A 26,254-nucleotide genomic window follows, 5' to 3' on the forward strand; every position below is an offset into this window, starting at 1 on the left:
AGTGAGGCACTACCAGCAATGGGGCTGCCATGTGCTCAGGACAGAATAGAGAATTTGAACACAGAATGGAATATCATACGACGAATGAATGAAGATTTGACTTCAACTTCTTTTTTTATCATCACTAGTAGATTGACCTGATCTTTATGCTATGTTTCCTGGGCTGAAAGAAGTAGGAATTCATCTCTTGCTACTCCCAGTCACAACAGCTACAGTTGAGCGTTCTTTTTCATCATTGAATAGAATTTTGTGTTCTGAAAGAAGTCGCCTTCTGCCTGATCACATGAATGAACAAATGAGCATACTAACTGAAGGAATGGAAGTACCGGACACATGAGAAGCCACCAAAGATTAATGCATTGCATTCAAGAAGTTAATTAACAGAGTTGTGCAAAATTATAACAAGAAACCAAGAAAGATGTAGAGCTTCATAGAAGGCTTGAGTAGCCAATTTTAATTTGTGTGATGATTTTAAAATCTAATAAAATGATCATGAAGCATTTTTCAGTTTTTACTATGGTGCCATACAGCCCACCTTCACCCTCACGGTCTCACCCCTCATCGGCCCTGACCCCCCTGCCTGTAAATCTGAACATCCCCCCCCCCAATTTCAATTCCTGGGGAAAACACTGGGCTGGGGAATACCTTTCTGCTGCTCTAGTACTCAGATCTGTATTTCCTGTGCCTTCATTTGCTGCTTGTATGTTCTCTCTTCTATTTTGATTGCTGCCATTTGTACTGTCCCTTTTAGTTGGCCTTGGCTACCTAGGTCGCCTCCATTCACCACTGGTGAACCCGCTCCTCTGCCTCATTGTTGGCTTTGGCTGCCTCGATCATCTCTAAGCACCGTTGGTGATATTCTGCTACCACTGCAGCTTTTCTTTTTTGTGCTGCAGCTCATGCAATCATCTCTCGGATTGTCATCTTTGCCATCTGCACACACAGGCCTCTGTCTCTGTGGAGCTGCAATTTGGCCAGCTCTACCTGCACAGCTGTCTCCTGCAGGGGTTAATGTCTGGCTGGTTTCCCAACCCTGGGTCACCTTCCTCTTCCTCCTCCTGCTGCTGCTCAAAATACCGGATGAACATGCTTCTCAAATCCTCTGCTGATCTCTCTTGCTCCGGAAAACCATATTTCAAACATTGGCTCCCAAGCTGCTTTTTATCCATTGCGTCCAAGGAATCTGACTCATTTCCCTCCTTCTGTGTTGCATTTCCCTTAACCCAAAATAAACAAAAGAAAATAATAAGCCATAGTTCGTACTTTGCTTCTTCATTTTTGAATCCATTGGGGTCTGCTTAGCAAGTGTTTGGAGTGTGAACCTCAGTAGGCTGATATTGGTGTGCAACTCCTATAATGACTATACCACTGTGACATTTTGGAGATCACCCAGACTGGGAACGGTTTTTCATACAGCCTGCCCTGTAACTTTGGAGTTCCTTGGTGCCATGAGGCCACAATTCAACACCCTGACACCAGCAGCTTGTTTACAAGCACAAGGTCTCACCCTGGCTTCCACCAGCCTAGTTACTCCTTGCAAGGTAACACCAACAGCCCTTCCAGTCCCGAGTCTTCCTAAATCCATCCTCCCAGAGTTCTTAACTACCAGATACTTGGACCATTCCTCTCTGGTTCATCATTTCTGACAGGGCAAAACCAGTCCCCCAGTTATCAATTCATTTTGTGTCACATACACACACAACATGCAGTCTGCACATCAGAGACCTGTTTCGCATAAAAATAAACAAAAAGTTTATTTAGCAGAAAAACCACAGATCTCAGGTGAAATAGTGAGGGAAAGCAAACATATACATGTTACCCAGAAAATAAACAAAGACGTGACTTCATGCTTTACCACTTTCATATTAGATAAAATCTCTTTTCTATTACAAGTTACTTATTGCCTTAAAACAGTTCCACATTGTACCCACTAGCTATAGGGCAGGATCCAGTATTCATAGGCAGGGTCCCACTAAGTCTTTGTCTACACCAAGCAGCTTTTAGCGACATGGCTGTACTGCTTATGCCATGCTGCTAAAAGGTGCACAGAATAGCTGCTGTTTGTCAAGCTCTCCTGCCTACAAAAAACTTCCAACCCCCACGCGCGGCAGCAGCTTTGTCAACAGGAGAGTGCTCCTGCTGACAAAGCGATGTACACACCAGCACTTTTCATTGGTAAAACTTTTGTCGTTCGGGGGTGTTTTTTTTTTTTTTTTTTAACACTCCCGAATGACAAAAGTTTTGCCGACGAAGTTCCAGTGTAGACAAAGTTTTAGAGGCTGTCCCTCAGTTTCTGGATGAAAACTTCACTTTCAAGCCTCCTTTTTAATAGGATTTCTCCACCTGCACCCACTTTTTTTCCTCTCCAGGTATGGTGACTCAAGGTTATTCAGAGTGGGATAAATTCTCTCTTGAGTTGATAGCCAGGATTTCTCAATGTCCTCCCATTCACTTTAATGGCCCACCGTTGTCTTTTTCTGGGTTGTACGATGGATTGTTACTAGAGTGCAGTTTTGTGTAAATATGTGTCATGTGAAGTGCCTCTCCCTGTCTGGCCACTCATTGCCCTGCCTGCAATGAAGTCGAGCCAAAGATTATGGACGCAGTTCTCTAAATACACAAATACAAAAATTCATAACCACAGTGGGTATACATAACTCAAAATGACCTTGAAGTTCAGAACATTACAAGCTTTCATAAAAGACCTTACTCGATATACTTCCATAGTACAATAATATAGCATTCAATCAATCAGTTCAGCTGCTTATTTTTGGGGCCTAAACCTTCTGTTCTCCCTTTGGGATGTCTGTACTCTGATCATCACAAAGAGTATGCACCTATAAGTACTGCAGACAGATACCAAAGAGAGCAAGAGAGACAAACCCATGCATATTCAAAACATGAAAAATAAATTCCTCACCACTCAAACCAAAGCATTATTATGCTTTATGAGCTAATGTCTAATAGGAAGTCAAAAAAGAGAAGAATGAGGGAGAGGAACAGAGAATGCATTTGTGTATGAGCAATACAATTAGGTCAGTATAACTATGTCTCTTAGGGGGTCTGAAAAATCCATACCCCAGAATGAAGCAGTTAAACTGACCTAAGCCTCGGTGTAGACTGTGCTAGGTCGATGGAAGAATTCTCCTGTCAACCGAGCTATTGCCTCTCAGGGAGATGGAGTACCTACACCAATGGGAGAACCCTTCCTGTCTGTGTAGGTAGTGCCTTCACTGAAGCAGCGCAGCTGCACCACTATAGTGTTTTAAGTGTAGATAAGCCCTCAGCAGGCGCTAACTGTGGAGAGAGAGAGATAGTTTGTATTTAAGATATAATCTCTTGTAGTAAAATAAAAACAATAACTTGAGAGTTGGCAGTTTTATCATAGTAGCTGTTGAGCTGATCTTCAAGATTCATACCCCATGAGAGGCAGAAAGTCAAAGCCACTAGAGAAAGTTAAAGCTAGTTTAAGAATGTATAAAATGATTTAATTAAAAACATCTCCCCCTGAATATTTTTACTTTGTTTTTAAATGCAAAACTAAGCATTAGACATGCTGGACATATTTAAACTTAGCAATTTCTCATCAATCTTTGCAAAACATAGATTTAAAAATTCAGAATATTAGATGAAAAAATGCATAAAAATCTGATCTATTTACCACCATGGAAAGCAAGTACAAACCTCTTCTTATCAAAGACAAGTGGAAAACTACCAATTATTCTGCAGTATTACAAACTAAACATCCTGCTTATCCTGTTGCAGGACAACAACTCATTCAGTTCTTCCGGATTCATGTGGCTAAGGTTATTTTTGAAACAACAAAAGTAACAATAATGGCCCGTGGATTGATTCGATATTGTAAAAGCAATGTTGCCTATTACCACAGAATATTGAGCTGTTAGAGGGGCCCTGGGGGTTTCACTCTTGTGGGTCCAGAGGAGGAACAAATATCATTTTCCCCAGCCAGTACAGCTGCACTCACCCCAGCATCTTTTTTTCAGTGGTGCTGTCCTGGGTAAATAAGTTATGTTCTCCTTTCCTCTGGGATATTAACTAACTAAAAGTTTGCTTTTCATCATCAAAATGGAGTCCTTCTAAAAAAAAAATTCTGTGAATTTCAGTTCATGCACATTCCTTGTCATGAAACATTAAAAAAAAAAATGCATCCAGCCCACTTTCAGCTGTGATCTTGTCAGATTTTACAAGCTTGTAAGGGTAAGCCCAGGTCAGTGCTTGGGTGAGAGTAAAATCTAATACCTGCAGGAAATTGTATTTCTGATTCAGTCAAGGGCCCTCTTTTCTCTGAGACAATATTGGACCAATACCCCAGCATGGTGCTAGGGTTACTGTGCTGTCTTTCAGAAGAGATATAAAACCAAGGACCTCACTACTTTTAACGGTAATACTTTGCACCTTTATGCTGCCTTTTTATACTGCGCTTGCAGAAAACCCACAAGATTTTTGTAGCTGAACAGCAGCAATCAAGAGTATTGGGTAAAAGCAGGCAATGAAAAAAACAGCATCTGAGACTGACCAGGGACTGGAAAACCTTTTCCGTAGCCTCTCTAGGTCACTGTTAGAGGACACAGAGAAAAAGAGCTAGATATTAACCACAACTGATTAAAATAAAAGCTATCAAATGCAACTTTAAACACAGAATATTCAGAATTCTGAGTGCCTCCTTAAATACTGAAATGTAATACAGGTCTATTTTTTATCTGTGAAACCTTATTATAGAATACCCTCTCCCTTTAATATACCAGGTACTTGAGGCTGGTACTCATTTTCTTTCCTTTTGCTTCCCTGAGAATCCTTTACAGTGTGAACACATTAGCACAAGGAACAGTAGTTCAGTACTCTATTGTTCAAGGATCTTATGTTCAATAATTAAACAAAGTGACCCCTTTATGCCTATCTGACTTGTTTCAACACAAACACTGCCAGTGGTGTAATGAACAGATTAATGAGAAGACTTTTTTATTCTTGTCAAGTGAGACTTGAATGTAAGCTAAGCACTGGGACAATTTCCCAGCTGTCTTGCTATAATTTGTGCTATTTTTTTTTTCCATTCAACAAACAAGGCTAACAGTGAATCTTCAGAATCTTGGGCAACACATTCTGGAGTACACAATACTGAGGTGAGGATAATTCAATGCAAAAAAGACATAATTATGCTCAAAACCTACAATGTTTGACTCCAGAGGTCCAGGGCAGTTCCTCCTCTCCTGCTCCATTGGACTATAAGCCATATATGAGAATACATAACACACATGCAACACATGACTCTGAAACATGGATATCTGGGCTGTTTGTCTCCCTTTTCTCTGCAGAACAACAGAATTCATCATACCAAGTTATAGATTATAAATGCTTGGCAATTTTTGTTTAGAAATTAAATCCAAAATCCAGTTTTCAATAAAAGATATGTAACTAATAAGTATTTTTTTCTTCTTCTAAATATTTGAACAACCTGAAAAAGGCCAAACCATGTTTTTTGAACTATGGTTAAAAATTATGGCTTTTAGCCACTGACCTTTCTGCATTTCTTGACACATGATGATTTATTATATGGGGGAAAGGACAGAAAAGTGGAACACTGTAGATGGACAGATAACTTCATTGGGAAAAGTATACTTAAATCCCACTCTAGAAAATGTAAACTACAAAAATAATTGGACTTATGAAGTATCCTCCTCCCAACAGATTTTTACATGGGATTCACTGATTCAGTCCTAATGGTGGCAGTACAAATGGCATCTACATAGGAAATGAATGCTGGGAGATGAGCTCAGAATTTGGGAAGTGGAATAGCTACGGTAAGCAGCATGCACATGTTGTAATAATAAAGAGGTCTGGAAACTTTTGAACATGTACCACCACAAAGCACTCTAGTATGGAAGACAAACAAAAGTCAAGTGGGAAAAAAGGTAAATAACGACAATGTGCCTTTAGTTTTGCAATAATGAAACAGTACTTTCCGTTATGAAAAAGATAAAACTGGACTGAAATAGTCACACAGATAATTGGTGTCAAATTTCTAGGAATTGCATATGCATAAGCCATATGTTTGGTCTTATCTACAAAATAATTCCATGGATAGAATTTTCCACGGGGAAACCGAGCACTATAAAATAAGTACCATAGATTAGAATCCATTTCACAATAACAATACAAAACAGAACTTCAAAGATCAACATTTCAGGTGATATTAATCTTGGTGATAGTCTGTTTTGTTTTTTTTAATCATGGTACTTATTTTATCAAAAGTAAGAATCATTAACCCAAGGAATGATTCCTTCTGGCCTTTGGTTTCTTTTCTTTTTAATATGAATTCTAGACTTCTTGTCAGTAAATTCTTCTAACAAGTACACGTCTCTATTGTTCAAAACTAACAAACTCAAGCAAACTTGTCACAAATGTCTGCCCTTTAAAAAAACAAAACAAAACAAAACAAAACAAAAACCCAGAACCTGACTGGTTTTCATTACTGTCATACTGCGTAGAGAAAAACAGGGTTTAGTTTGAAAGCCGAAAAAATTTGCCTACATAGAGCATCTTTAAAATGACAATTACACAATCAGTGTGCATTAATTGGCTCCCATTTAAGGACAGCAAGCGTTCCCTGTGAAGATAACAACACCCCGGCTTCTCTTCCTCGATCCTCAGCCTTTTGAGACTGAGTGAGAGAGAAGAGGTTAGGAATAGCCTGTCACTGGAGGCTTTGAGCACTGAATTACTAATTCAGGCAAAATACTATATTAAAATACCATTACCCTGACCAAAGGCAACACATTCAGAGTTTAAAAGGAATTTTCACACTTGGGTAGACTATCAAATACAGTATATGCTACTTGAACAAAATTCAATTTACTTTCCCTTTGTTTCTTATTATTTTCTTTGACATTCTTACTGATCATCAAAGAAGTCTGCTGAAGTTTGAGTTTGCTACCTTTATAGTTTGTTCTACTCCTCCTGCTGGGAATCCAGCAGGCTAGTTTGGGGATCTCACAATCACTTTCAAGACAACAGTCTACAAAGGATTAGAATTTCAGTACAGGATTAGGCAGACAGACAAGCCAGGTTGCAAGGGAAAAAGCTCTTATCCAAGCACATCTTTAAGAACAGCAACAGGGATACAGAATATCTCTAGCAAAGTAAATTGTTTTGGTTTAAACATTCACCTTTTTTCCAACTCTGCGAGTCTGTCTCTCTCTCTAAAGCTGAATTTCATCCCTAATTCTCCCCATTTTCTTTTGCTATTGCAACATATGCTGCATTGTAAGAGACATCACTCATTTTTCTACGGTTCACAATAGAGAACAGTATTAGCTGTACAACTTGTGCTAAAGACAGTAATTGGAGAATTTCAGACAACCATGAACATAAAACGGTTATATTATATAAAGCTTTCTGTAACTGTTATTCTTTGAGATGTGTTGCACATGTCCATTCCAATGTAGGTCTATATGTGCTCTGAGCACAGCTGCCAGAATTTTTCCCCCTAGAGGTATCTGTCAGGTTGGGTCCGGGGCCCTCTGGTGCCGTGCGCTCATAACACTGGTATAAAGGGCCCTGCTAATCTACTCTTCCTCAGTTTCTTCTTACCAACTGACTCCAATAACAGGGGTTGGAGGTTGGGTTTTGGAATGGACATGTACAACATATTTCGAAGAACAGTTACAGAAAGCTTAATAACCATTTTTTCCTCTTCAAGTGCTTGCACATGTCCATTCCAATGTCGGTGACTCACAAGCAGTTGTACAGGAGGTGGGCTTGAAGTTCAAGGACAGGCTGACTGCAAGACTGCACGGCTGCAGTTGGAGTCATTTCTAGCCTGCCGGGTGATGGCATAGCGCATTGAGAATGTTGCTGATCTGCAGATGTCCTGAATAGGAACTTGCACTAGGAAAGCGGCCGAGGGGGCCTGTGATCTTGTGAAATAAGCAGTCATGTTAGCAGGGGCCAAGAGTTTGTAACGCCCAGATGCATGAAGTAATCCAGGATGAAATGGGAAGGCCCTTCTTTCTCTCTGCAAATGCTATGAACAGCTGAGTCAATCTGTGGAATGGTTTGGTAGTTTATATACAGAAAGCCAGAGCCTGTCTAACATTCAAAGAGTGTAGGCACTGTTCCTCTCTGCTCGCATGCAGTTTAGGATAGAATACTCAGAGGAAGATTGCTTGACTGCAGTGGAATTGCGAAACCACCTTTGAGAGGAACGACAGGTGTGGATTCAGCTGAATCTTATCTTTGAAGAAGATCATACATGGGGGTTCCAACGTAAGGGCCCAGATCTCTGAAACCCTTCTGGCCGGAGAGATGGCTACTAAGAAGGCCACTTTCCAGGAGAGATGTAACAACAAGCATGTTGCCAGTGGCTCAAAAGGTGGACCAGTGAGTTTTGACAGGACGAGGTTTAGATCCCAGGGAGGAATAGGTTCTCTAACCCGGGGGTATATCCTCTCCAGGTCTTTAAGAAAACAGATAACCATCTTGTGCGAAAAAATGGATCGGTTGTTGACCTTGGGATGGAAGGCTGAAATGAACCTTAAGTGAACCTTGACTGAAGAGAGGGACAGACCTTGTTGTTTCAGAAGCAGAAGGTACTCCAAAATGAGCTGTAGTGAGGACTGCATAGTTGAATTCTCTGTTGGTAGGACCAGATGGAGAACCACTTCCATTTTGCAAGGTAGGTGGCCCTGGTGGAGGATTTTCTACAGCCCAGTAGGATTCTACAGACTTGCTCCTCATGATTCAGTCATGGAGCTTCCAGGCCACCAGATGAAGAGAGCTAAGTTTCAGATAGGAGCTGCAGGGTTGGTGCATAGGAGCCAGAAAAGGGATACGCCTCTGCTTCTGGGAGCTGCTTGAAGTAAGAGCTGCCTGGAGCCTGCACCCCTGAGCCTCTCCCCGCGCCCTAACCCCATTCCCCCAGCCCTGATCCCCCTCCTGCCCTCCGAACCTCTCGATCCCAGCTCGGAGCATTCCCCTGCACCCCAAACTCCTCATCCCTAGCCCCACTCCAGAGCCCGCCCCCCTCCCTGCCCCCCAAACCCCTACCCCAGCCCTGATCCCCTTCCTGCCCTCCGAACTCTTTGGTCCCAGCCCAGAGCACCCTTCTACATCCCAAACTCCTCATCCACAGCCCCACCCCAGAGCCTGCCCCCCACTACTGGAGCCCTCATCCCCTCTCCCCCGCACCCTACTCCCCCACCCCAGCCTGGAGTCTCCTCCCGCACCCTGAACTCCTCATTTCTGGCCCCACCCTGGAGTCCGCACCCCCTACCACAACCCAACCCCAATTTTGTGAGCATTCATGGCCCACCATACAATTTCTATTCCCAGATGTGGCCCTCTGGTCAAAAACTTTGCCCACCCCTGCTTTAACTAGTACAAAGTATATGCGCTCTGTATGCTTTGCCGTAGGAGGGAGGGAGGCAGGGGTTTGCCACAGTGCCCTGACTGGGTTCATAATGGTCTTGTTGAGTGGTAGAGCAACACTAGAGGGACCTGCCGCTGACAACATATCTAGAAGTCTGTGTATTGTCTCCTTGACCACCTCTGCTTGTATACCCGAGTTTGAGGTTCCCGGCTTTACCAAGTCCTGATATGCCTTGGGTTCATCTTGCGGCGGGGAGACCCCTGCTGCCACCATTGCCTCATCTGGGAAGGAGGAGGAAGAGGCGATGACCGGCTTAGGAGCCTCTGTCACTTCCTCAGCGTCAGCCGAGGCCTGCGGGACTTCTTCCTGAAGGTTGGTGTGGATTTGGTACTGGAGTCTGGGTTGGGGTCTCTCAACGCAGTTCTGGGGGTGCCCTCCTCTCTGAAGCCACAGAGTATGATCACCTTGAGAAGGTGCCCTGGGCCGGGGAAACCCCATGGGTTCCAAAATGGCCATTGCATAGGCACTGGTGCCCATGGACCTGGTGGCCAAGTGTTTGGCGGCACCCCTGTACTTGGGACCACAGTAGTATAGGATTGGTCCGGGGAGCAGTGCATGTGGCTGTGATGATAGGGAAAGTAAGACCACAGTTTGGACTCTGATGAAGAGAATGAACTGCAGTGAGGAGACAAAGGCGGTGCCATTCCCTTCAGTGCCAGTGATCGTCATCATGGAGAAGATTGTGCAGGTGCTGCCAAATGGGGTTTCTTCTAGAGGGCGGTCACCATATAGGGCAAAGTCCAGGAGATGGCTCTCTAGCTGCTCAGCAGGTACCGGCACTGCTGAGTCTTGAACATCCAGGGACACAAATATCAGTAGGGAAAGTAGGTCCATGACCACTGCAAATACCTGTGGAGTCGACAGTACCGCGAACTGGCCAATATATTGTCCGCGTGAGGAAGATGCCAGTGTCAGCGGAGCTTGCAGTGGTACTGAAGCTGAAAGTACCTGCTGCGATGGTGGGGAGGAAGAGCGGTCTGACATGAGTCTCGCTCTATCCCAGTCCCCCTGCCTGCTTGTCTTTGGCACCGGGGATTGGCTCTTCTCCTGGTGCTTCTGGTGTTTCTTCTAAGGCACCAAAGAAGAAGAATGGTGCCCGGACTCTCAACTGGTGAGAAGAGCACCCGGCACCGAAGCTGAGGTGCTTGATGCTGAGTCTGAGCATGGCTCCAAAGCAAGTCTTAGGGCTGCCTCTATGAGAAGCACCTTCACCTCGCTTCCCGGTCCTTCTTGGTGCAGGGTTTGAAGTCTCTGCAAACCTGGCAGTGGTCTTTTCTGTGAGATTTCCCTAAGCACCTGAGGCAACTCAAATACGGGTCACTCAATGGCACTGACTTGCCACAGGAAGCTTGAAGCAGGGCTTGAAGCCTGGCAACCAAGGCATGCCCCAGCACCGAAATGTGAACAGCCTTGCTGGCTAAGTGCACAGGCATTCAAAACTATCTATTAAAAATTATTAAACTATTAGAATTAACTACTAACTACTACAGTACAATAACTATTTACACTAAGAGGTAGGAAAAAGTCACTAGGAGAAATTCCCTGCCCAGAAGTTCCAGAAACCGTCACAGGTGGTAAGAAGGAACTGAGGGAGAGTGGGGTCGCCAGCATTATGAGCACGTGTATACACCTACACTGAAATGGACATGTGCAAGCACTCAAAGAAAACCCTGCATTTTGCGCATGCGTTCTCTCTCTCTCTCTGTGTATATATACACACACACACAGATTGTGATAGGGTGCTGGGCAAAGGGTTGCAGATTCAGCCCTCTGTCATGCCCGCTCCTCATTAGAGGAACGAATTAGAGTGGGCTGGAGGTAACCTGGCCCTTATTGGGGACAGCAGGAGTAAAGGGAAAAGGCAGGGAATGGAAGCAGGGAGATAGCTCTCCCCTCCCACCTGCCTGCAGACGGTAAAGAGTGACTTGCAGACGGTGAACTGGTGGTGGAAACAAGCCTGAGAATAAAGTGCACCAGTGATTACTAAACCCAGGCTCTCCCAGTAACTTTGTGAACCTAGCAGAGGCAGAAGCAAAGGGGGCCCTACCATGCTCTGCTACACGTGGGGGCTCGTCCGGGATCTCCTGTGCCAGAGCAAGTGTTTGGCAGCCCGGAGATGGAGGAGACTCTGCAATAGCTGGTCAAGCAGCAGGAGGAGGTGCAGAAGGCAATGCAATGTTTTCAACAAGTCCACCATCTGGAGAGACAGGCCTTGCTCACCTGGCAGACAGAACAGCAGAAGAGCCTGCAGGACTTCATTTGGGAGCAGGCCGGCATTCAACAACAGCACCTGCAGAAAGTGGTGAATCCCACGGCAGGGGATGGTGCTTGGGCGCCACGCCAAGGACTATGTAAAATGGGCCCGACAGATGATGCCAACACCTTCCTAGCTGCTGGAGCTGGATGGGACAGGACAACCTGGGCCGGGCAACTGGCTCCCTACATAGCTGGCAAAGCCCAAGCAGCCTACATGGCCCTAAGTGAAGGGCAGGCCAGAAATTATGAAGTAGTGAAGGCAGCCATCCTGGATTGGGTGGGGCTGTCCGCGAAGTACCAGCAGAAGTTCCGGGCAGCGAGGTGAACGGCGGGTTTGCGGCCCCGGGCATTCACCCAAAAGTTAATGGACTGGGCCACCCGCTGGCTGAGGTCGGACACCCAGACTGTGGGGGAGATCACAGACAAGCTCGTCGTAGAGCAGTTCTTACAGGGCCTTCCCGAGAACATAAAGGTGTGGGTGAGGAGGCACCAACCGAATATGGTCGAGGCAGTTGTGAAATGTACAGAGGAGTAGGTGGAGGCGTCCTTTCCCAGGAAGGAAGGATGGCCAAGCAGGGATGTGGAGACCAGGAGAAGGCCCAGAGAAACCCCGCCTGGGAAGGGCCTGAGAATGAACGGGAGGACATGTGAGGGGCTCTCCTGGGATCCTGACCGGTGGTCTGCTTGCAGTGCGGACAACCGGAACACAAGAAGGGGGACTGCCCGCACATGAATTGTGGATGGGCGGAATTGTGTGGCTGGGCAAACACTGGAGGGCAGGGAAAGGAGCAGAAGCTGTCCACCATTCCAGTGATGGTGGGGAGGAAACTCCAGCAAGGGCTGGTGGACTCAGCCTCAGCCTGCTCCCTAGTACAAAGGAAGCTGGTGAGGATGCACTGGTAGATTCCCAGGGCGAAGATGAATATAGAATGTGTCCACAGGGATAGGAGGCAATACACTATGGCCCAGGTGCCCCTTGAGGTTTGGGGCAGGTTTAAGTGGCAACGGGTTGGGGTAGTAAAGAGCCTATCCCATGGTAGCGGGTATGGACTGGGACCCCTTCCCAAAAGGGAAGGTGGGCAGAGGGAGAAGCACAAGACAGGGAAAAGGAGAGATTCCCCTAAGAAGGGGCTAGAAACCCCCGAGCAGAAAACCTCTAGAGAACAGAGCACGAGAAGGAGAGGGAAGCTATGGGCAAGACATCCACCCTAGGGCCCTTGACTGGAGAGCAAGACCCGGTGGAGGCACTTATTAGCAGACCCTCAAAGGAAGAGACGCCGGCTCTGTTGGACAAGCGTGAGGGACAGGAAGCCCTGAGTGTCCAGGAGGGGGCCAGGACCAACCCCGAAAGGAAGGGGGGGAAAACAGGGTAACACCCAAGGGGCTGTGAATCGTGCGAGGACCTGTGGGTCACGGTGGAGCTGTGGGGCCATCCACCCCCAAACAATGTAGTTTCTGTGGGTGGGGGATGAAGAAAACCCACACAGAAAGCCCTGGTATTGACCTGAAAGAGGGGAAAAGACCTCCCCATAGAGGGCTCCCTCCTCCCCCAGGAGAGGAAGCAGAGGACATGGAGGTGTGAACCTGGCGGTTCGAGAAGGGGAGGAGGTGTGTGACAGAGTGCTGGGCAAAGGGTTGCAGATTCAGCCTGTCATGTCCGCTCCTTGTTAAGGGAACAAATTAGAGTGGGCTGGAGGTAACCTGGCCCTAACTGGGGAGAGCAGGAGGAAAGGGAAAAGGCAGGGAATGGAAGCAGGGAGGTAGCTCTCCCCTCCCTCCTGCCTGCCTCCGTGTGACTTTGTGAAGCTAGCAGAGGCAGAAGCCAAGGGGGCCCCACCATGCTCTGCTACAGGGATTTACTTATTTTTAAATATAAATGCTCTTTCAGAATGAGAACTGATATGCCAAGTTTCAACTGAAAGTAAATATTTACATGTAGTTAATAATATAATACACCCTCGCTATAACACCCACTGGAATCCAAGTCTTTTGTTCGTTATAGCCAGGGATTCATTAGACTGAAAAAAAAAAACAATCAGAACGAATGATAAATTACTGGAGTAAGTTAATGAAGTTGCCTTGGATAAAGGCTTTATCATTATTAATTAATTAATTAAGCTAACAATAACCATTTGTGACATGCATCCAGTATTTTGTATTAATTCACTGAAGAACACAGCACAAAAAAACTCAAATCTCAAATTGAAATGGAACATTCAAAACCAGTCAAATATGAAAAATTTAAAAGTGCATCAACAAATTTTCAGTTTTGTTTCAATTCAAAAAATAAGAATGCCAAATGTTGATTTAAGTCTCAGTTCTAAAAAATTAATTAATTTTGCTTTCCTGTGCCGGTTGCATGGAAGCTGGTTGCATGGAAGCCAACATCAGCATTTGATGGAGTTGCAGGATTTTTACTGCCTCAACATCCTGTGTTTACATCAATGCAAAAGCAGTCTCTAACTGCGTTATTGCCTCAGATGCAAGTGGGGCAGGGGATGCTGGTTAGTCTGCCTCATCGATTTCATTTTCTTAGGCATCTGACCTCCCAAACACGTTGTTAATGATGTCTTCATCTGTCAGCATGATGGTAACTGCACACTCATCATCCATGTGAAGCCAGTCATTCACAACAGCTTCAGGATTCTCCACTCCATTTGGCAAATGAAGCGTCTGGACATCCAACAGAAGTTGCTCATTGTCGTCATTTTCTAGTTGGAGCACTTCTGCATCATGATTGACAGTTGGCAGGGAGGACCTTAATGTCTTGTTCCAAATGTTTATGAAATTTCCTGAATGAATATCGGACCACGTGTCAGCTGCAAGATATATCAAATCTTTCAGAGTGAAGGATGTCAAAAAAGTCAGATAGCTTATATTCCTTGTGACTAGGATTTCCCTCAGTAGCCTTTTTCTATACTGCTAATTGAATGCTGCAATTATCCCACCATCCATCAGCTCGATTTTTGACGTTGTGTTTTTAGGTAAGTAGACAATTTTTCTGGCAGATGTCACTAACTGGTGTGCAGGGAGTGCGCTGGGCAGTTGTCCAGGAGTAACAGGACTCTTCCATCTTAATGCACTCAACGTTGACGTTTCTTAACAGTAGGGACATAGTCCTCAATATACCATGGATTAAACATTTCCCGTCATCCAGGCTTTTCTGAGTTCTTGTAATTCACTGGAAGTGACTTCATATTAACGTGATGAAAGCATCGTGGCTGTCATGACTTTCCAATGAAAAGTGGGATAATTTTGGAACTTCCACATTTGCATGTTAACAGAACAGAAACATCACCCTTTCCTTCAGAATTCTATATCCCTGCACCATATCTGTTCTCTGGGACAATGTCCTGTCAGGCACACATGTCCAAAACAACCCTGTTTCATCGGCATTGTATATCTCAGGGGTTCTCAAACTGGGGTCACGAGGTTATTACATGGGGGGTTGTGAGCTGTCAGCCTCAACCCCAAGCCCCGCTTTGCATCCAGCATTTATAATGGTGTTAAATATATAAAAAAGTGTTTTTAATTTATAAAGGGGGGTCGCACTCAAAGGTTCACTTGCTATGTGAAAGGGGTCACCAATACAAAGGTTTGAGAACCACTGGTATATCTGCTCAAGCATATAACCTCCTTCTAACAAAAGTTGCTTTAGCTTTGGGAGAAAGCTGTCTACAGCCTCATCATCACATGAACGGGACTCACCAACAATTTTCAGTTTCTGAATGCCATGCCTTTTTTGAAATCCCTGCAATTTTTTTTAAAATTAAAGATAATTCAAGGGTTTTTCAGCTCTCCTGTGACTGTTTGCAAAAGAGAACTTGACTAAATGACTGAGTATGCAGGAAAGATAGTGAACATGATTGTACACAATGTCAAATACAAAATAAATTAACCGGAAAAAAAAAAACAGAAAAAATATTGCCCCTTCCCCCGTATTTAACTTTTTCCATGTATATTGATGTTAGGAGTTATTTGTATCTATAGTAGGTACAAACATTTCAGACAGAAAGGAGATTTTTCAAGTTGATGGTGTTTCCTTAAATGTTATTAACTCCATTGGACTGTACTGTTTTTGTATCCACTGTGCTTTTGTAAGTTTGAGCTTCAGGGCAGAGACCTTTATTTGTTTAGCACAGATCATTATCAGGGGAGCTGATAGAACTGTCTATACTTAATGTTGCCCAACACTTCCCATTACATGACCTTTTTTTAGTTGATTATACCATTGCCAAACTTAAAATTATTCAGGCTGATATTTTCCATGCCAGGTGTCAGCTTCAGGTTGATGATTTCTTTTGGAAACTTTCAGCAAAAAAGGTTCAGCAGTTTCTGAGCATGAGAGTAGTGAAAAATACCCTGTTTAGCCCACGTTAAAACAATAAATCCATTCTTTGAGAACTTCTAGCACTTCTGTCCTTTGGATCTCGGGCTTGAAATTGAGTGAGAGGGGTGCCATGGAAGTGCCATTTGCTATTTCCATGTTAAAAAAAAAATTCCAAATTTGGCCAAGCTATAAACTTTTTTAAAGCCTCACTTCAAACATGTTCACTAGAAACTTTGTTCAAGTTTGACAGCTAATATATCTGAAGATTCTGTTTGCTCTGACCATGGTCTTGCACAGTAGTTCTTTCCTTGCAATTGCTCTTTCTGGCTGCTGTAGGGCTGCGTGGTGGCACGCACAGAGAATGAGAGCAGAGAGACTGCTTCTTCTGTGCTCTCAGTCTCTCAATGCTTCCCTTGATGGTGACCAAGCAACATGGAGGATGATGCAGCCTGTCATGAATGCAGAGGGAACAAAAGCCAGGCCTGGGAGTAAAGTTGCCAATTTGGTTGGATGTAGTCCTGGAGGTTTCATCACGTCATATAATCTTTAATTAATCCTGGTGGGTTGGTAACCCTAGCTGAGAGCAACAGGTTGGTGGCAGAGGGAGTAGATTGGGATGAGGTACCTGGGGAAGGAAGGGGGGTGGGTAGGTGATAGGGAAAATGGTAGCAGATGGGGGGGGGGGGGGGAAGACTGGGACTGAGAGCCAGCAGGGAACTGGGAGTTATGAGTGGGGAGAGGAAGGAGACTGAAATCAGATGCAGAACTGGGAGCACTGGATGAAACTGACTGGGAGTGGCTGTGTCCAAGGGGTGAAAACTGGAATGAGGAGCAAGGAGCAGGACACAGGTCTGGGAGAGGGACAGACTTGAATGGTTTAAGAAAAACAGTATGTGATCATGTAATTAAAGACTATCATAATGCATATGCACAAGGGGAGAAAATTAAGGTTGCAAGAGCTTGACCTAGCAACCTTAATATTCTTTCAATGTAGTTTTAAAAATGTAATTTTGGTAGAACAGTAGCTACACTGTAGTTAAAGTTGTGCTACAAAGTTCAGATTTAATAGAAATTTTCAATCTTTATTTCGTAAAAATTGCAGTGAAATGGCAAAAACCTTAACAGAATATAAACTTTGAGCACTATTTAAATTTTTTATGGTGATTTGATGAAAAATGAATTGATATAGAAAGAATAATAAAAGTTCAAAAATCACCCTTTTTTTCCCACTGGATTGTTCTCACTCTCACCCCTTTTAGAGGAAACACCACACACTGGGACTCATCCTTTGGCCACTATGTTGCTCCTCATGTGCTCATTCCAAGAATATCATTTATACATTTTTACCTATCACAGAAAATATGTGAGCCAAGGTGAATCTACCAAATTTTAATTTGATGACAAATTTGCTGTAGCATGAATGCTTGCACCCTCCCTCTCTCTCTCTCACACACACACACACAAGTTTCCTGAGCTTCAAAAGAGGAGACCAGAAGTTCAGATCTCACTTCTTCTAAATGCTATTCTCATGCAATTCACTACCCTTATTACTGACTACAGCCATAAACTCCAATCTAGAAGACAGGGAAGAGATGCTGATCTCCCTTCCACACCCTTTTTCAAAAATAAATTAGCAAAGATATTATGCAAGATCACCGCAGGCAGAAAACCCAGGTCTCTAAAATGACAGTAACCAATCTAATCCACTACACTAATCTGCCTTTTAGAGGGACTAAACCAGTTTTAGTTATTCTTTCACTAAACATTATAAATCACATCCTCTATCCCAGAGCCAGGCATAGACTCCAGGATTCCTGATCACCAGTATTCTTCTGTTGACTAGTAAACAGTTATGTAACTCACTGTAAAAGTGTGTGTGAAATCCCCCTACCGTGTTAGGTCTAGAAAGGGTCTAGCAATTACTTGTGTAGCTCAAACAGTAAGGGCCTAAGATAGGGATGTGTAGGTCAAGGAATTCAAACCCTACTGCTGATTTATGTGGCGGGATGGTATGGTTGCATGTGATTCACACAGTGAAAAGGCCACTTTCAAACAGGGGTTGTAATTAAGAACCATCACATGACACGAGCAACATTAAGGCAAAATACTTTCTCAAATGCACGGATTATGGGACAGTCAGATGTGCTGATCTGTTGATATAATTGTTATAAAAACATATGAAGTCACTATCAAGGTGTTGCATTATAGGGTAAATTAGATTAAGCTGTGTATGGCGTATGTGTATCTGTTGGAGCTAGAAATGAAAGCCTATGGAACATTGGAGTGTATTATTGACAGTGTGTAGGCAATAAGGTAGAAAGGAATGTACCAGTCTATCCCTTTCTTATTTCCATGTGTGACAGATTGTGGATATATCTTTATCAACTTGTAAACTTCAATTTGTTTTGTGAATCCTATTTTGGTTCAGAGGCTCTACTTTGTACTGTAACCTCCTTTGTGTATCCATTTTGTAGCCGGATGTAATGGGGTTTACAAACCCCACAATAGGCCTGAAGGGGTTAAAAGGCAATACTGGGCCCAAGTAGACCTGCTCCTCCAGGCCTGCTGAGCATGCTCCTACTGGAGAAGTGGGTTGAAAGGAGCTGAGAAGCCCATGCAAATGACTCCTCTGGGAAGCCAGACAAAAGACTGCCTGAGAGGGCACATAGATCGGGTAAGGCTCATAGACAGTGCCTTCTCCAACCATCACTCCCTTTGAGGTCCTGCAGAGCCTTGCTCCTTTGGTCTCTTTATTAACTGATTGACTGGTTCTAGAGGCCATGCCCCAAACTGAAGGGACATATAGGTAGGAAGTAGCTCAGGGCAGTGGACTTAGACTTGCTGCAGGGAGGATCCTGGTCTGGGACCCAGTGGAGTGGGAGGGCCTGGGTCTGGATCCTCCTACCACACCACTTTAAGGTCTGTTGCCCAGATGTGGGTGGAAACCAGGAGATTTCCAGCTTAGAGTCAGGAACCAGGCATCTATACTATCCTGAAAGAGATGCAAGGGGCTGGAGGGCCAATGGCATACCTGCTAGGCTGTCTGGTCTTCCAAGTGACCTATCACACAGGGGCTTGAGACCTTTGTCTGAGAAGCTATGACAGAACAATCAAGAGTCAACAACATAATGACTATTCCCTACTGGGTTTTCTATGGGTAGGGGCCCTGACTCTCAGCCCAGAAGCTGATAGGGGACATGGAACCTGAAACTTTCCTAGGAAGAAGCACATGGGTAAATGGAGGACACAGGCTGTTTTAAAAGGGTGTTTTTCTAAGCCAGAGGCCAGACCACAATGACTGGCAAGACCACTGGGCTAAGGAGGGCAGAAAGGGCTACCAAGCCTAAGGATGCAGACCAAGCCTCAGACTCATAGGAGGGCATAAGGTCAGGCTTGGGGAGTGTGCTCAGGATTTTGTTGTTTTTCAAAGATCTGTAACTCTCCAGCATGTACTTTATTAAGAAGCAAGTGGTTAAGAAATTCTTTTGCTAGGCCAGTGTTCCTTGCTTTCCTGTACCTGAAGGGCTAACTGAGAAATCAGAGCTCCCACAGCCTGAAGGGATTGTGGGGGAAAGCATCTAATCAAGTGGGAGCTTGGGAGTGTTGTCAGACACAGGGTCTGTTTGTGGGAGTTTGCTGGAGAGACCCAGAGCTAGAAAAGTGATCAGTCACTACCCTGATAAAGGGCTCTTAGAAACTTAAGAGCCCAGAATTTGGGACCCATTACAACAGACTGTGTCCATCCAGAAAGGTAGCTGGGCCAGGTTAAGACACCTTGCTTGTCAGGTTTTGGGTAGACAGAGTGTGTCCTACTGCAACCTTAACTGTAACTAAACATTGTTTTTGTTTGCTAATAAATATTACATTGCCAAACCAGTCTGGAAAAATGTGGAACTGTCTTGATCGGCAGCATCCACAAAAGTTGGTTTTGGTTTGAAAGAATGTCTCTTCATCTACACTTGAAGTCTCCACTCCCCAAAATCACATTTGTTGGGGTCTAGTCTCAGTTATTTGCAAGTTATAGGTATAATTCCAACCAGTGTTAGTGAGACGTAACCATGTAAATCTCACACAGATCAATGGGATAATAGTTTGCTTAGTTTCTCCCATGGGCAAATAAGTGGAAAAAAATTAAACTCACTTGCAGGAAACTTTTGTTCGATCAGCCACCATCGTCCATTGCTGCTGATTAGTGGAAACCTCAATGTAGTAACTATAGCTCCGATCATCACAGTCCCAGAGAAGTAACCTGGACAGGGAGAAATAGAATATAGAAGTGATCAGTAAAATTACCACTAAACCAAGCTGCTCATTATTTTTTTTCAGTCTTTTCTATCTTCTCCTTAATCCTTATTTAGCTAAACTCTTTGGTCTACAATGTGCCTCTAACAATCAGTGTTCCCTGTTGATACCCTTTTCCTTTCGCACATTATTTCGGGTATTCCTCTGAGTCCCAACTATTCACACTACTTTATGTTAACGCCAACAATCAATCTATAATATATTCCCTATAGTCATTCTACAATATTCATACAGTTTATTTTTAATTTATTTACTAATCTATATATACTCTATTTCAATTGCCAGGTGGAACTGCCAGTGTATCACTGACTTGAAGATCTGTTTGGATAATGTGGCTGTGTACAGAAAGCACAGCTCAAGGGCTAGAAATAAAATAAAGCAGATCCTGATTGTGTGGAATACTGTCTTCTTGCATATATTCTCTTATTGTGGCGCAAACACAAGGATTACTCACTAACAGAGAACTCAAGGCCTGCATATGAAATGGGAATTTCTCATCTCTATGGATCAAATTGGCAAAGAAAGAAAAAGTAAAACTGGCCTATTCAGGTCAGGTCAGGTCAGGTCTTAAGAAGGACCCCTTCCTCTACTCATACTACCTAATGAGTGTGCTGTCCTTCAGGAAATACATTAAATGCATTGTTAAGGAGCTCCCTTCACCTTATCTTGGTTTTCCTGCAGTGTCCAGGACACAAGGCACCAGGAATATGGTTTAACTAAGCTCCAACTTTATCAAGTGAGACATCTGGGAACTATACGGCAATAGCTTGTCCAGAGCAGGTCATCCTTCCATTGTAACCTGTGCCACCTGGAGGGAGGTGGCCTTCAGCCTCCTACTCCTAAAAGTGTCATATGCTACCTCTGTGATTATTTGTACTGCATTTATGCCTCCTACTCCTCTGTTTCATCTGCTGTAGGGCTGTTGTCAGCTTCCGTTAACCTGTCTCGGAACCATTTCTGGGACTCCACTGCCCTTCCCTCCCAATATGAGGTTTAAAGGAGTGGGAAAGAGAGGGTCGTCTCCTCACTGTACCAAACATTAGAAGCCCCATCCCCATTTCCCACCTTCTTTATGAGATGTGGCTTCCTATTTCTCTTCTAGGTCTGGTTTATTAGGTAACTGAACCCCATGCTCAACAATTACCTGCACTGGGCACCTATGAAAAAAAATAATTTTACAATCTAACCTACCTACTAGGTCCCTGAGCTGTTCACAGGGAGATGAAACCACACCCATCTCAGCCCAATCTGGCAGTGAGATAAATTCTTTTCCAGCACTAAAAAGGCAACTAGCATGATGTCTACAACAAGGTCCACAAGCCCAGTCCTACCATAATGCCAAGGGGGGTGAGGGGGTGGAGCAAGAGCCCCCCCACCCCGCTGCAGAATGGTACCCTCAGACAGGAGGAAAGATTTATAGACCTTCCCCGTGGGTGCATGGGAGTCAGTAGGCCTATGCTGAACCCTTGTCCAACCAATGAGCCACAGAGCTCCGCCTCCTTCACTCTTCAAGCCTGAAGGAGCAGAGGGCGTGTATGCAATCCTTGAAGGAGCCAAGGGTTTTCTTTCCCCTGATATTCCAGACAAAATTTTCCCAAGTCTTGAGGTGGAGTCTATGCTACAGGGACTAGTACACCATAGCTATGGCGCCATAGCAATGTCAGCATAATCCTGTAGTGTAGATGCAGGCTACAGGAATGGAAAGGGTTTTTCCATTGCTGTTGGAACACCACCTCCCCAAACAAAGGTACTGAGGCTGCTGAAAGCATTCTTTCATTGACCTACCTGCGTCTGCATTGGGGATTAGATCGCCATAGCTATGGCCCTTGGAGTGTGCTTTTTTTCACAGCCCAAGTACTGTAACTATGTCAACCTAAATTTTAAGTGTAGACCAGGCCTGAGGCTTGGGGGTGGTGGGAGGCAATCTCATTACATATTTTTCTTTAGAAGCAGTGAAGCATTTTTAAAAATTGATTAATAGATGTGATTTTTTTTATATCTTACATAAGTGCCTGGGCTGGCTGCATACCATTGATTAGCAGGGGTTTTGGTTTACAACTAATTGCTTTCTTTGCTGTCGTTTTGATACAAAACTCAATAGCAAGTATGTTTTCAAAACTCTTATCTTTGCTGCTTGAGTTAGGAGTGACTGTAGACAAACTCAACAAACTGCACTTCCCTTTCTTCAAAATAATTGCTCTCTCTTCAGTCTGTGAACCAAGTTTTTAAATGGTAATATTCTAATTAGAAAGCCTGCATTATGCATGTTATGGCAAACTAGATTATGCTGAATGTGGTTTTTTTTATCTTCTATTCATTTCCTTAAGGGATTAATTCTCTATCAGATTAAGAGTTACAAAGATTGAAGTCCTTTGCTTATTCACTGAACTGGGTGCCCTTTAAAAGCTCACAGAAAATGCCTGCTCCATATTGTTTATGCAGTATGCCTAAATTTGTGCAATACACTAGTGTAAATATTTCAGCCTTTGTGATAATTTGGCTAGCAGATTCTTGTCAGCAAATGTTGCGAACACTAAGGCTGGTGCACACTAGGAACTTATGTTGGTATAACTCTGTGGAAAATCCATACCCCTGAGCAACACAGTTATACTGACCTAATCCCTGGTGTAGACAGTGCTATGTTGACAGATCGCTTCTCCTGTTAATGTAGCTACTGCCTCTCTGGGATGTGAAGTACCTACACAGAAGGGAGAAGCTCTCCTGTTGGCACAGATAGTGTCTTCACTAAGCACTACAGTGTCACAGCTGCACTGGTGTAAGTGCAGACAAGCCCTAACTGTAATGAACATTTGGTATATTTTGATTGCACCTGCTGTCTGCTATGAAATCTAGTGGGACCTGTTCCTACCACAATAATCAGAGCACAACTAACCAATCAAAAACAGCTAGAACTACATTGACCATCTAAATCACTATAAGTAGAGCTAAACATACAAGTAAAAAGAAAACTGTGGAATCTAGTTAGCACAATTAACAAAAGGGGCTAGTCAGGGTTCTTTCCTCAACTATGCACAGGAAACCCTTTTCAAACTACAGTGGGTAAGGATTGTTGCCTGTCACTGAAAATATCAAGAAACATCCAAATTGAGCCAGCTAGATTCTAAAAGAAAATAAACTTGGTCACATTTAAACACTTTTCCAGGAGCAAACTATCAAGCTTGTGTGTCTTTAAGGATCTCTTACCAGAATGCTTAAGTCTCATATAATTTCACTCTCCCCAGTGAGACAATCTTTCTTGCTTTCAGCTGCTACCTCTGCTGTGACAAAAATTACTGTTTAAAAATTATTCCACTCTTCAGAGTTAAACAATGCTGCTGGTAGAGAGGTGAAAATGACCTAGCTGGGAGCTGAACAAAGAGCCCTTTTCCTTATGGGAAAATGCTGTCCATAGATAAGCCTGCCTTGCTTTAGGAATTCATTTACTAGGAATATATGGGTCCAATCCCTGACCCAAGAATAGTGCTAAGGCCTCATGCTTCCATGATCCTGTGCAAATCAGAACCTGGTAAAACTTTAGGTTTAGCATTATATTTCCTATTTCTCAATCTCAGAAAATTTGGGCTCAGGTAGGCTGAACAAACAGATTTTACAAAGAGACTTCAGAATCTCTCAACTCAATCCCAGACCATTAATATTATTAATAAATAATAATTTAAGACACTAAAATAAAAGGCTTCCAAAAGAAGCCTTTTAGCTCTCATTAGTTCTGTCTATCTGCAAATTAAAAATTCAGAGCTGATTCTGTCAAATTCCCAGAGGCATCTTTTCAGGACTTGGTCAGAAGAAAGATTCAGCTATGAGAAATTCTGCTTCCTCAGATCCTCACTCACCCTGCTTTTCTACAACTGTTAAGGTTGTTTGCCAGCTCAAGACAAGACAGACTTCCGTGTTAAAAGTCTGACAACGTAAGGGTAGAATCCTAGATGTGACGAGTACTTATAAACAACAGATACTGAATCCATTTAACAATTTCTAATCGTAGGCTAAATCTTCTGAAGGATTATAAAGAGGAAAAAAGGCAAAAACATATGTAAATTGTTTTCTTTTATAAAGGCTGAAAAAAAAAGTACCTAATTACGTTTTTCAATGGATTTCTTTCATTATTGGGGACTCAATGCAGTTTCCTTGTGCCAGGTCTTCAAAGTTTTGATCAGGAGTTTAAAATTCAAATATTTCCAATAGCACAGTGGTAATTATAATTATTCTAACCGCTAAATGCTCTAATTAAAACACAAGTGGTGTGGATTGAGAGCAAAAGACTAAGTGGACATATCTCTTTTTTTGTGAGTTGCTCTCATCTCAGCAGTACTTGGCCCAGGTTAAACTACTTGAAAGAGGACATGGCTTTGGGTTATCATTAACAAACAGCGTATTAATTTAAGCCACTCCCAAAGAGATTTAACATGAATGATAAAAATAGACACTTCCTCCTTTGGGATTTGTGAAAGATGCAAAATAAGAGTTTGGCCTTTGCCTCCACATTTTTTTTAAGAACAAAGAGAGAAAAGAAATACACCCTGTTTGGAATTTATTCGGCAAGAGCTGTCTTTTCAGAGAAAAAAAGCAAAAGCCTGCCAGGCACTTGCATGAATATTCACCAGTGCACACTGGGCACAAGGGCCACTTTTCATGCCACATGCACTAATCCTTCCAACGTATTCCAGGCAAGCTACTAGGGTAAACTTCTATAGAGGAGCTGTGCTTTGCTGTGATGAATTTGGGATGGCTGAAAGGAGAATGTCTAACTACAGAAGGCAGAGCTGCGTACACAACAGGAATACATCAGTCATGGGCAAAGCTGATGATGATACTGGGGCTTCCCATATTAGAATAAAATGTTACATTAGCTTTGATTAGTAAATCTTGCCCTGTGGGCTGAGAGAGAAATGCTGAGTGAACTGAAGGTTCCTGCAGCTCATTCCTTGCAATAGCAGGAGCATTAAACATTTGTTTCTCTTATATTAACATTCCCAGAAGCCCAAGGCTTCCCCTATTATTCACTTAACCACTAGTGTTTATTTAAATTACAAATTTGATAACACACTGCACTTTATAAAGTGCATTTAAAAAACAGGTAAATATTTCCACGTTACAGGTGGGGGAACTGAGGCATACACAGATTAAGTGATTTGTCCTAGTCCATGCAGCAAAACCAGGTCAAAGCCTGACCTAGAATCCAAGTGTCCTCTCTCCTAGCCTTGAGCATAGAGTAACCATGTTGCCTATCACATTCAGTAGCCCTGATATTCACTTGCAGCTATATGCAACATTCACTACTGGGTGTCTTAGCAAATGGCATGAGTCTGCTATGCCTTGTCCTCTAGCTCAAGAAATGTATATTGTAAATACAGTTATGCTGGAAGGTGTTAATGGCTGCCACCAAGCAGGCTGTTGATCTACAGACAATCACAGACCTGGTTAAAGCTGATATATATGCTAAGCACCCTTCTCTCAGGAGCCATAAAAAGAGCAATTAAGCCCATTTATGTAGTGACATAGCTGGAAACAGTAGAAGCTGCCACTCAAGGCAATGGGTCCTATGTTATGGCCTGATACTAAACCTACTAAAGGGTTCCCTGATTGCAATTGTAGAGGTACACACTTAGTAAATAAACAGCATTCCACCAAAGAAATAACTGAGTTGTATCATCAATTTCTCCTCCTAATGGAACATGCGTGCAAGGCCCCAAATATTGGCTAACTATACAGGGCAAAAGAGGCAACGATACTTTTTTTCAAAACAGCTAAAAGTGTCATATGCTACCCCTGTGATTATTTGTACTGCATTTATGCCAGTATTTTACATTGCTGCTGCTCAGATTAAAAAAAAGCTGGGCATGTTTAGTCTTGAGAGGAGATGACTGGTGGGAGACCAGATAACAGTCTTCAAATATGTTAAG

The 26,254-nt window shown here is 43.4% G+C and overlaps 1 protein-coding gene across 4 annotated transcripts in view; it reads right to left on the reverse strand.

Moving 5' to 3' along the window:
- The window catches only part of BTBD9 (BTB domain containing 9), a 308,026-nt gene that overhangs the window by 67,055 nt on the left and 214,717 nt on the right, over positions 1-26,254 (reverse strand). For 3 of the 4 annotated variants that reach the window (XM_048843484.2, XM_048843485.2, XM_075127030.1), the window contains one exon: positions 20,173-20,280. In XM_048843484.2, coding sequence (XP_048699441.1) covers positions 20,173-20,280 — 108 coding nt within the window. Of the gene's footprint in view, positions 1-677; positions 1,218-20,172; positions 20,281-26,254 lie in introns of those variants that run through there. The other variant, XM_075127029.1, reaches the window with a different exon arrangement.

This window comes from Caretta caretta, chromosome 3 (genome assembly GCF_965140235.1).
Source record: "Caretta caretta isolate rCarCar2 chromosome 3, rCarCar1.hap1, whole genome shotgun sequence".
Taxonomy (NCBI): Eukaryota; Metazoa; Chordata; order Testudines; family Cheloniidae; genus Caretta; species Caretta caretta.